The sequence below is a fragment of the Ixodes scapularis genome, unplaced genomic scaffold (genome assembly GCF_016920785.2).
Source record: "Ixodes scapularis isolate PalLabHiFi unplaced genomic scaffold, ASM1692078v2 PGA_scaffold7__128_contigs__length_106722199, whole genome shotgun sequence".
NCBI lineage: Eukaryota > Metazoa > Arthropoda > Arachnida > Ixodida > Ixodidae > Ixodes > Ixodes scapularis.
In genome coordinates this window covers 45,487,107-45,499,527 of record NW_024609882.1, presented here as the reverse complement: position 1 = coordinate 45,499,527, position 12,421 = coordinate 45,487,107, and the positions used below count along the sequence as shown (strand labels likewise).

General features: G+C 44.3%; 1 protein-coding gene across 1 annotated transcript; it reads left to right on the top strand.

Annotated features, from left to right (window-relative positions):
- The first annotated feature begins 315 nt into the window (after positions 1-315).
- Positions 316-12,209, top strand: LOC115327747 (cardioacceleratory peptide receptor-like). The gene is made up of 4 exons (XM_042286219.1): positions 316-324; positions 1,010-1,243; positions 6,250-6,546; positions 11,568-12,209. Exons 1-4 carry the CDS (start codon positions 316-318, stop codon positions 11,964-11,966), a joined length of 939 nt encoding a protein of 312 aa, XP_042142153.1. The 3' UTR covers positions 11,967-12,209.
- Positions 12,210-12,421: the final 212 nt, after the last annotated feature.

The window sequence follows — 12,421 nt, the reverse complement described above, 5'->3', positions numbered from 1 at the left end:
ATTTCTCTGGAACTTTTCGTACATATAGTACGAACTACAACGACCCCTCGGTCGTCGCTGTCAGTTATTGTCTCCAGGCAAGCCATTACAGAAGAACTGCAAGATAGTCCTTTTACTTAATGTTGGTGTCCGGTCGGATTTCTGAGATGCTCAAGAAAAACAAAACTACAATGGAAAACTGAGAAAACCTTCGTCAGGATGATATTCCAAGCCTGATCCCCAATATGCACAAAAATTCTTGAAAAGCGTGCCCAACCAGGAACGCTACGCACGTTCCTACTGAACGTGCCCTTCACTCTTGCTTGGAGAGTAGAAATGCCACAGGTACGGCTTTCCCTTTTAGAAGACATTTTCGCTTTGACAGGAGCTCTCTCGCGAGGCTTGTTCTCGACTTGGAATGCAAGTCGATGCAATGACGGTAACAAGGGCGAGCACGCAGCCTTATTGCTAGGCCGACATGTGCGTCGGAATTCAGTGTCCGACCGTGTTATGTACTTCGCCCGGTATGTATCAGTACAAACAAGGATACGCGAACTTGCTCCAGAACATAAATGGAAGGGAAAAACGAACAAGGGGAGCGGTTATAGAAGTTGATCAAAACCACCCACTCGCAGCATGAATGTCGTCAGGGTTGACAAACTTAATGAACCAAATTTTCATCTTTTGGTGTAAGATTCTTCTGCCTTCTACCTTCTTTTGCCTTGGTGTTTCAGTTAGCATGAGAATTGCTTCAATCGTTCTTAGTTGCAAGTTTTCACCGATAACGAAAGTCCGCTAAGGTCAATAGGCATCTTAAAATTGTTTTAATAACTGGAAGGCAAAGGCCTGACGTCAGCTCTGATCCTTTGCGCTCGTCATTCTCAGCTGTATGGAAATGGTGCAGTTTGAAATCATTGCTCATCCAAAAAACCCAGAAAATTAAGCAGCAAAAAAAAAAAAAACAGTGAGGGACAAAAAGTAACAATGTCTAACAGACCTTCAATTCTTATTTATATAACGGAACACGCAGGTCTTTGGCAGCTGGGTGCTGGGCGGTGTGGCCTGCAAGGCCGTCGTGTACCTACAGATCGTGACCCTGGCCTCGACCACGTTCATCCTGACCTCGATGAGCTACGACCGGTACATGGCCATCTGCAAGCCCCTCGAGTCCAGGTCGGGCCTCAGGCGGGCCCGCTGCATGGTCGCCGCCTCCTGGGTCATGGCCTTCGTCTTTGCCACTCCACAGCTCTTCATCTTCGTCCAGGTGTGCAGCTCAGGATGCGTCTCGCCGGCAGTCACTTATATTGACTAACCAGAGAAGCAATAAAAAACAAAAATTCAAATCAAATCAAATCAGATCATAGTCACATCATCTTACATGACAATAGGGGTGTCAGACAAAAATCTGCTAAGTTGCAGCTTGACGAAGCTGCCGGGCGCCGTGAAGTTCGTGACAGCAGGAAAAAAATTAAAAATACAAATATGATAATTATATTATACTAATATACGAATATTAAATGTAATGAATAATTTAAGCACAAAAGTATCCGAAGACACCAGACCTTTGAACACGAAAATATAGCATATTAGATGACACATAACGCACGAAAAATTAAGCAACAAAAACAAGAGTATTCAAAGGTCACACAAAGACATAACCAATCTTAATTATTCTTCATATGAGAGGGTTTCTAAACTTAGACACTTTCTAGACAAACCATTTAGCATGGTGGACAAATTGAAATGAAGCGTCTGATCAATGCCCTTAGTACGTCATGGACGAATTATTCAGGGCTGATTATGTCTTAGGTCACGCAGGATGACGCGATGTTTTAGGTTAGCTAATTGAATGAATTGGACATTGTTATGCTGAAGAGCCCTACGATACGTTGTTAACAGTTTTAACGTATATTTCTTGACAGGTTTTTACGTTTAGGGCTTTAAATAGTGGAGTTGTAGAATGAAGAATCGGAACACAAGAAAATGCACGCCTTGACCCTTTTAGTAAAAGGTGCAACTTTGTAATGTTTGTTATGGTCGTGGTGCCCTAAATAAGGTTGCAGTATTTCAAATCTAAACAAACTAACGAATTCTAAGCAGTTTATTTGATATCAGAAGGAAGTGTAGCTTTAAAATTTGTTATTAGCTTAACGTTTATAGATAATATTGATTGAACATGATCTATATGAGCATTCCAACTCATATCATTCGAAAAGAAGACACCAACTATTTGAGATGAATTTACGAATTCCATTTGTTTATTTTAAGGTAAAGTTGAACATTTATCATTTTAGTTCAAGGTTTTGAGGAATGGCTTTGGTCTGTTTACTGTTTAACGTTATTTGTTGTTGAGTGTCCAGGCTGTAATTTTTCTTAACACTTCTTTCATTGTTGCAGTAGAAGCAGTACCATACTCAAGGGAAGCAAAAATACTCGTATCATACGGGTAAATAATCAGTCTTACATCACCGTTTTGAGCCACGTTTAAGATGTCGTTAATGTACATAATAAATGAAAATGGCCCTAAAATGCTGCCCGGAAGAACTCCCGATGATATGGGTAGCCTATCTGATTGGGAATTCGGAAATGGCACGTACTGATTCCTATTAAGTAAGAAGGATTTTAAAATATCAAGCGCTTATGCCTCTTATTCCAGAAAAAAATTTTCCAGTAAAATGTGATGATTCATGGAATCGAATACCTTTTGAATAATAAAAAAAAAAGGCTAAAGTTATCTTTCTTTTTCCGAATGCCTTTTCAATTACTCCTTTTTGTTTCAATAACGCTGTTTCAGAAGAGCGAAGTTCACGAAATTCAAATTGTAAATCAGAAATAAAAAAATGTTTATCAAGATGTGTTAAAAGCCTTTGATGCAAAGTTTTGAAGTGGCTTGGAAAGAATAGGAAGAACTGAAATGGGCCTATAGTTGCTCATGTTCAACGTATTCCCGCGTTTGTGTAGGGTATTAAATTTTGACACCTGCATTTTGAGTGGAACAACGCCAGTTTCAAAAGCAAGGTTATATAGATATGTTAAATATGGTGCAAGTATATCAATAACCTATTTTAGAGGTCTTATTAACAGGTTAGAGGCGTCAATAATTTTACTGTTCTGAAAATTCATAATAGTTGAGCACACTTCCGACTCATCAGTGGGGAACAAAAAAAATGCACTTGTCTGCGACAATCGCATGAACTTTATCTATGTTCAAAGCGTTTTCTATAGACCGACACGCGGAGCGGCTCTGTTTACCAACACGGCCGGAAGGCCGCGCATGCGCGGTAGCTATGTGGGCAAAAGCGACTAGGCTCTCCGTGTTTTTGCCATTGCACTGTGTGGCGTGCGCTCGTTGTTGACGTTCTAGGGACGCTTCTAGCTTTATTTGTGAGTCTTATTTCCTGGCAACGTATGTCGTATGCTATGCCCGACTATTTGAGCTCGCTACCCGAGCCTGAAAGGCAGCGGTATCGAATCAAACTTTGCGTGGACGGCGTAGCGTACGAGGATCCGTACGCCGTAAACAAGGCCTGCTGGACTTCCGACGTGAAGTTGCTGCAACCGAAGTCCACGGCTTACGTCGTCGTTTATTTAGTTTTTTTCGCCAAGCCAGTTCACGGCCGACACGGAGCAGGCGTACAAGTCTCTAGAGGCCTATGATTACTTCGAGTCGGTTTCCGCACTGCCGGTGGGATCAGCAGACTGTGGGTCTGCGGAAGTGTATTTATTAATTAAATAAATACACACAGCGTCTTCAAGTCAAGGTATGCTATTTTTCCTACCGTCATGACCACAAGGCATGACAGGCAGTACCGCTTTGTCCGTTCTGCAGTCTTGGCGGTAGCACGTTACAAGTAGCGGCGTTACCAGGAACGCGTTACTTTTTTCAGTAACGTAGTAACCTACTCGTTACTTTTTCGACACAGTAAAGGGTAACGTACTTACGCTACTATTTCAAGTAATGTAGTTACGTTACTCGTTACTACAATTACTCTTCAATTTTTCCGTGTTTTAGACGTCAAGCCATGTTTTTCTTAGCGTTTTTTCTCTTGAGTATTTAGGTGAAACCGTAAAAAGAGATAAAGTAATTATGTTCAGTTTCTGCATGAACATAATGTTTCTTGATATATGAGCTTATGCGTACCTGCATCGTCAAAACCGTAAAACGTGTTAAATCATAATTTAAAAAGTAACGCAGAGGTAACGTGCGTTACTTTTTATCGGTAGCGGTAACGCGTTCCTTTTATTTTTAGTCAACGTAGCTCAGTAACGCGTACCTTTGATTTGCAAGTAACAAGTAACGTATTTCGTTACTTTTTTTCGGTAACGCCTACAATACTGCCGTTCTGTCGCCGATCCCCTTCTGCTTGGTAGCACGGGCGTGGCGAGCCTCCGACGAGCGCTTGGCCGGTGCTTTGTGCGCGAACACCGTGGGGACAAAATCCGGGTAGTTTCGATCAGACGACGGTTTCCCTGCACATAAGCAAGCCTCGGGACGGAGATTGAAATGGAGGCCGCACTTGCCTCCAAGGAAGTGCTTGCCGCAAAAACGGTCGTTGGCGCGAGGCGACCATAATTTTCGATCCACGGATATTATCCCCCTTCTATGCCTTTCAGTGTCTGCCGGGTACTTGTATAAGCTCACACGGCTACTTTTCGTGTACATTTCGGTGAGATTAACGGCAACACAGCTTCGCGCAATGCTGAAATGCTATGACGCCCATGCGAAACGTGCGCCCTTTTGCCCACACCCCCCGGCTCCGGCGCGATCGCAGCGCCGCCGCAGCGCCGTGACGTCAAGCCCGCGTGTCGGTCTATACATCAAGATTACACACAAGTAGATGCACCAACATTTACAAAAAAAAAATCAGAGGTCATCATGGCATTTGCCATGATGACCTCTGCTACTTTAAAGAGGTTTTTACTGATTTCATGGGCATTCTTTGGAGTGGCTTATGGTTGAGCAATGATTCTATTCTCTTTCACATAACATAAGATTTCTTAGTTTCTAATGAATCAAAAAACCTGTTGTTGTAGTCACTCTCAGCTGTCCTTAAATGACTGGTGAGAATATTTTGGAACTTTTTAAAGGTTGCAAGCTTGCTCACGTCTCTCGTTTCAAAAAGATGTTCATATAAATTATCCTTATTCCGTATCATTGACTGTAGTCTAGGCATGATCCAAGTCCTACGTGATCTTAGAGGTTCGGAGGTTTACAAAAGGAGAATGGTTCCTATAGATTGCACTAATGCATCTAAGAATAAATTTTATGTTGAATTAACTGAATTTGTTGTCAAAATTTGTCACAATGTACTTTATTTTTTTTTTTTAGAAAATGGCGCAACTGATGAGGAGTGATAGACAGAACCTTAACAAACCGGGACAAAGTCACTGCGGGTTTTCTGGGAACGTTCATTTTGCAAGCACAAACAAATGGGAAGATGATCGCTTATATTAGTTAAGAAAACCCCTGATGTTATCACCGATTCCTCGTAGTTGGTCATGAACAAATCATGCAAAGAAAATGAGGTATTTGTTATTCTTGTAGGGTGGTTGATAATATTCGACAACCCACATGACTCATTAAGGTTTGAAAAAGAGTTCCTCGAGCTACGGTCAAAACTCATATCGATATTAAAATGGATAGCTTCCTTGAACCTGCAGATGAGCACTCCAAAGCTGTAATACGCAACTACATGCACAAGTTCTTTAAACAAACAAAACAAATTTCACGTTTCATTTACTGCAGAGCACGCTGTGAATGACTTTCCACTTTCAACAGAGCACACCAAACAGTCTTTTTATTTCTACTCCCTGACTTATTGTACGTGTTTTGACTGTAACTCCGCGTGCTGTGGGGAACGCAGGGGTTCAGACATCTTCTCTGGTATATGCTGTGTTATAGTAATGCAGGGAATACCCCAGGCATACAGGTCATTCACATCGGCATCCGTATCAGAAAGTTCAGCAGAGCAAAATTGTGCTTTCTTCTAATAGAGGTGAAAATACTTCACACTTACTTGCGCAAAAGATGCCATTGCGATGGAAAGTATAAAATTAGCATATTGTGAAATTACAAGCAATTACAAGCAATTAATAGTGTGGGTATGGAAGTGCACGTTATGCGCCATTTAATGTTTCGCGTTTCCAAAGCTGCTCTGAGAACCACGTGATAGTTGATTATCATATACCTTATTTCACAAAAACCTTACGAGAGCGAATCAAACACACGCATGACCCTGAAATGACGTCCAGTACGGCGATGGTTCCCAGGTTCAGACGGGCGTGACGGCGTCCGGTCGGCCCCACCTGGAGTGCCTGAGCGTGGGCTACACGCACCACTGGCAGCGGCAGCTCTACTTCAGCTGGCTCACGCTCTATATCCTGGTCGTGCCGGGCCTGCTCATCTCCGCCTTCTACCTGAGCCTGCTGAGGGCCGTGTCGGCGGCATCCGACGCCATCGCGGTCACGCCGGCTAAGGACAGTGGCAACGGAGCAACGACGCTACGGCGCTGTACCCGGGCAGAGCCCTTACTGTCGCGTGCGCGAGCCAAGACGCTCAAGCTCACGGTAAGACGTGTGTGACAGACGCTACAATCCACCGGAGCCAATGCATATCTCAGGTTGTGTCACGTGACCTTCCTGTCGAAACAAAGCAACGCGCAAAACATCAGGCCATGTTATGCGTGTGGGGTGCTGGATCGGCTAACATGGGCTCTTAACCACTATTGTGTCAAAACATAAGGCTGAACGGAATATAGACTAGTGTATAGGTGGGGTTTGATCAGTCAATACCACATAAAAGTTGAGGTTTTCACCTTTGCTCTTCTGACGTCACCATCAGTGGATGTCGGTAATAGCGCCTATCTCGCGTCAGCGACGCGTTGACAGCGTGCCACATAGAGGGCAGTGCTGGAGCACGCGGTGCCAAGATAGAGGCGTCTGGCGCTTTGTGCCCTACTATTGTCGAGATTCAGTGTGGTAACTGCTTGTAGTACTTGGATGTCCACTAAAAATGACGTCATTCACTTGCCTCGCCTTCTAACTTGGTATTGGCTCAACACGAAAGTAGGGAGACGGCAAACATCTGGTAGTCCCAATTATCGAAAGTTCTCTACTTGCGATTATCACTGGCCAGGCGGTAAGCCGGAGCGCTATCAAAATGTTAAGGGCAACACAAACACTGCTTTACGGCCTCTTAGCAATAGTGTAACTTCAAAAAAACTGGGACGGCCTTTTTCCTCCTGTCATTATGTTTTGTTGCTGCAGAAAGAAGTGCTTGAAAGTGAGCTGGGGGTTCGCACGTGAGCCAAGCCTGCGGAAATTTCTCATTTGTGGGTTTCGTCACGTGGCAGTGCCCAACCCGTTTGGGGAGAGGGCAACCTTATACTTCATTCACACGATCATAAATGTACCTTCAACTGAATGGCCTACATTGTCCGCGGCCAATCAGTTCTCATGTTGGGTCGTGGCATGTGCTCGCGACCCAAAACTGCGTGCTTATTTGCCGATATCAAAAGGACCTATATGGGCACCCTGCGGCCGCTAGGATTCGCTACTGATTGGCCAGCGAACAGCCCCGCCCGCATCCACTTTTGAGTCACCGTAAGGAAAGCGGTAGGGCTCCGCCGTCGCTCACGCTGCTCCCGTTCTTCTGCCAATCTGGTAGACCAAGCAGGCATGTCGACTTTGCGACAATCGCCGGTGACCACTGCAGTTGAGCTGCGACAGCCGAGATCGCTTCCCGATGAGTACGCCCGACGCCGCCGCGAGGGGCGCGCGAATCGGCACTGAGTTTGATCTGCAGAGTGCCCATTAAAGATACCTTTTGTGCTGGGCGTATTCATTGGCATATAAATCGACAAGTTGGCCACTGCACTTCATATTAAACGCGCGGTTCATGCCAATGTCGACACAGACGCAGCTGCATTGTAACGCAACGCAAAGCGCGCGGACACCAAACAAAAAGTGAAACGCCCTCAAGCTGAAATCTTCTCGCTGGATGTTATAGACTCATTCGAGGCCCAAGGGAAGTTGTACCAAGTATGAGAAATCCAAACTTGGAAATTGTGTCAGTTCGCCCCTACTCGCATTGGATAGTGAAACAACATAAATTCCGGGGTTCATTTTAATAGTTGAAGCTTTGAGTGATCTCTACGCACGTGAGGTATATCGTAAATATAAGTTTTGTAATGAAATGTATAAGTTAAATATAATGAGGCGCTGCTCCAGACGGGCGTCTGCTTGGATTCTTTTTGAAAGGGTTTATCTGAGGATAAACCAGACGAGAAATATACGGATATTCACTTCAGTTTATCATAAGTCTGAACGCAGTCGAAGGGTGAAGCACGTACCAACACGAACAAATATACTGAAGGTGCAAGTCAATGCGCATTCACTGCGCTCGATTGGTTTAGCGGACAATGGAACACATGAAGGAAAGATCACAAACGCACGCAGTGACGTTGTGCATTTGACGCTGTTTGACCAGTCCCATCGGTTCGCTGTATCGGCTGCGCTCGATGCAAGATGAAACAAAGTATAGACTCTCACGTTCCTTTTTTTTCTACTTTATCCATTAAAGAAGTTTGACAGGTTGGCTTTTCATGGCTTATCATGTTTCGTAATTCGGTCTAATGTTCCAGTAACACCTGCAGACAGGTAAAGAGATAAGAGTACTCTACATTCTTAGTGTGGTCGTACTTAATCTTCACAGCTTCATAACCTGACATCCTATGATACAGTCAACGCTACGAAGTAATGGTACAAATCAGGCGGCGTCATAAACGCAAGTCGCTAGCCCTTTGATCATGTTTATTGTTGGTTCAACAATATTAAAACACGTAGAGAAACTTGACGAACACCATGATGGTGCACTTTTGACCCTGTCTGATTGGTTTCTTCAGCTCGTAGCGTCGGCTTCCTTTGGGCTTATGGTGAAACAAAGAATAATTGCATTACAGGATATATATAATCTGCACCGGTCACGAATCTAAGAAGGCTGTTCATTGGCATTATTCTCTAAAGAAGATGGAATTTGACGTTGTGATATCTATTAAAACCTTTTTTAGAGAATCGGGCCTTCACGAATAATGTTTTCGCGACAGCCTACAACAGGGTAGAGTAAGATAATTTGGTTTTCTAATTTCATATAGTAACGGGAAATATTACGTTGCATTCTTCTGTAAATTGGTAAGAAGTTTCTGGTTGTTCAGATTTTCATCCGTTTAGTGATGTCGTACCTTCCGCATCATGAGCAACATGAATGGGATCCGTCTCTGCGCCGTTCGCGTTCAGCTTCACGGCACGACGAGCGTTCATCGCACGGAAATTAACCCGGCATCTCCACAGTCACGCGATGCTGTCAAATTTCCTAATCACTTCTTGAACCAGAAAGCCAGCATAATCAATATTCACTGCACTTGCGCGGTGTCTAGTGTTCTCATAAACATACAAACGTGTCCCCGGAGCGCCTTTCATTTTAGTTTCCGGAATATTATGAAACACGAGATTCAGCAAACCGAGACCTACATTTTCAGACTTATGGGCTTACTCGCTTCCAAAGTCTTCTTCTCCTTCTTCTTTTTCGTCTTCTTCTTTTTCGTCTTCTTCTTCTTCTTCTTTGTAGCAACCTTTATTCGAAACATGCGCATCATACTATTTTATAATAAACTAACTAGACATTTTTTTTATTATTTCAGAAGTAGCATTTCAAGCCTTCCTCGTCTACTTGTAAAATTTGACTGTAAATATTAATCCAACTACGTAAAGCCCCCAGAGATAGTCCCCCCCAAAACTAGGAAATATTTAGTGAAAATAAGGTATCATGGTGTAATACGCCAAAACAGGGACAAAAAACGAAGGAAGAACTAAACAGGACGCGACGTATCGCCGCGTCCTGTCTAGTTCTCCTCTAGCGGTCCACTGTGACCGTTGCGATTGCAGGCCATTCTCTGAAAAGTGCAGCCCCATCTTTGGTGACACCTGTGTCATGGGCCGTTAAAGAACAAAAACGGCAAGAGAAATTCGCGAAGCCTTCCTGATTACGTCCCACCACGACAATACTTGTATAAGCGCTCCCTCTTTGTCCTTGACTGATAAAGAATTCTACTATTTGAAGAACCAATCACGCGGGCATTTGAAGGGGGGGGGGGGGGGGGGGTTTAGACCATATCTTTGGTATTCTGCCAAGTGTGCCTGCTTTATATTTTTTTTTTAATTCTGTCATCCAATACGCCGCGCCCTGTCTAGTTCTCCCTTCGTTTTTTGTCCCTGTTGTTTTGCCGAATTACACCATGATGCAAAGCCAACTAGCCCAACTAGCCATCCTTAAAATAAGGTATGCGTTGATATTCAATGCGCAATCAAGGAAAGTTGAAAGATGCTACTTTTAGATCCATGTATCCCTGCTAAACTTGTTATTGCGGCGAGGGGCGAAGAAGCAAAGATGGCTATATTCACAGACATCAATGTGATTATATCCAGTAATAGCTTACCAAACACATTTATGCCGAGGCACTCACTGAGCCGTGCACTGTACAATTATTAGACGTGAACTATTTATTGGTGTCTGGAATAAAATAGCAAAACAAATTCAAAATCTTTCAAAGGTGGGGCTTCTCTCGGTATCTTTATGTGATGTAAACTTGAATAACATGTTCATGCTAAACTTGAATAACATGTTCATGCTATAGGTTATAGCGTTCAGCCATAGGACAGGCTGCGGATAATTAAAAGGTCTTTATTTTTTATGACTCGCGTAGTTTCGCTTCTGGGACTAGTGTTAAATGTATTTTACTTCCCCACAAGACACGGGTGTGAGCGTTGACCGTGTAAAGTACTTTGTCCACACGACTGCCAGCGCAGAGGACAACAGTTTACAGAACAACTATATGGCCTCACGCCTGCACGTTTCGTAATCTATCCGAAAACAACTTATCATTAACTAACCGGACAGTTACCCACCAGCTGGGCTCTTATACTCACAAATTAAAAAGACGCATGTGCATACTGCTGCACAAAAAAAGCACCCGCCCAAAATTCCAGGAAACCTAACAAGCTCCAAACGAACCGCGAAAAGTTTCTGGAATGCGTTGTCTTCTAGAAGCTGGTTGCGCCATTTGTACCTCGACTTGTGGGTTTATGTGCACTGAAGTTTTGGCGACGGGTTTCCACGTCCGTGACGACGGGTTTGAAATAATCCCAGTGCAATTCTGAATAAACAATTCCGCGATCTCCACACACGCTAATAACCTCCTAATATACGCATAAACTCACTAAAGCCACGGGCACTCTACAGATATATCATAAAAAACACAGTATGCGGACACTGCCTGAGACACTTTTCTGCCTTGTAGGATGGTCCTGTCAGTTTGGTCACACAAACAACTGTCTGAAAATATGTTTTAATCATACAAATGTACGAAGCAGACGTGCTTACAACATGCTTGAGTTCTTTTTTTCGCAGATAGTTATGTTCCATGTCTGCAGGAAACACCGGGTCCTTTCTGTGATGTATAAACTGTATGTCTGCGGAATAAAGGTATTACGTGTGGTTGCCAACTCGTTCTTATCATATCTCCCCCCAACAGGTCTGCATCATCGCCAGCTTCGTCGTCTGCTGGATCCCGTACTTCGCCGTCCACAATGTCCGCATCCACAGTCACTACTGCATCAAGGTCCCCCGGGCGGTCATCGTGTTCGCCGAGACGCTGGCCCTGCTCAATAGCGCCGTCAACCCGGTCTTCTACGGCCTCTTCAACGCCCACATCCGTCGCGGACTCCGGGACATCATTCGAGCGTGCAGAAGACGCAGCGACCTTGGGCCTGAGCGCGAGTCCACGATGCGCAAGGGAGGCAACGCCTTCACCACCTCAACGTATGCTCCCGAAGCGTCCTCGGGCGACTGCTTTCCCGGACAGCCCTTGAAGACTATAGGCTCCATTGGTGCGGGAAAGTTGATCACCAACGGGGACATAGCTGTGGTCTGAAAGTATAGCTCACAAGGACGCCATTGGGATGGTGCCTTATCAACCGGTATCGTCACAATCACGTGCAGTGCTGTCGGGATGAATTTCAAGACGTGTGCCAACTGTTTTTGTGTCGTGAATTGTGCTCATGACATTCAACAAGCCGGATCTGGAACATACCTGCGTTGGTTGGATTTTCGGCCCTTCCGTGGATGGGTTCAAACTGACTTTTGATCTAAGACCAAGGCGGGCTTTGGTAATACTAGGTGGATGTGTAATTGATGATTACGCCCAGTGTTTGCAATCGGTGTCTGCTTGGAAAACTTGGGGGGTAAGAAACGAACACCCCTATTTCAATGGAGGCCAGAGGAACTACGGCCTTTTTAATATATTATGCAGCCCATTGAACCCAGGTCGCTGGAATCCTACATGCCTGAAATCTGGCGACAATTCCCTGTTGTGTTTCAGGGCGCTTC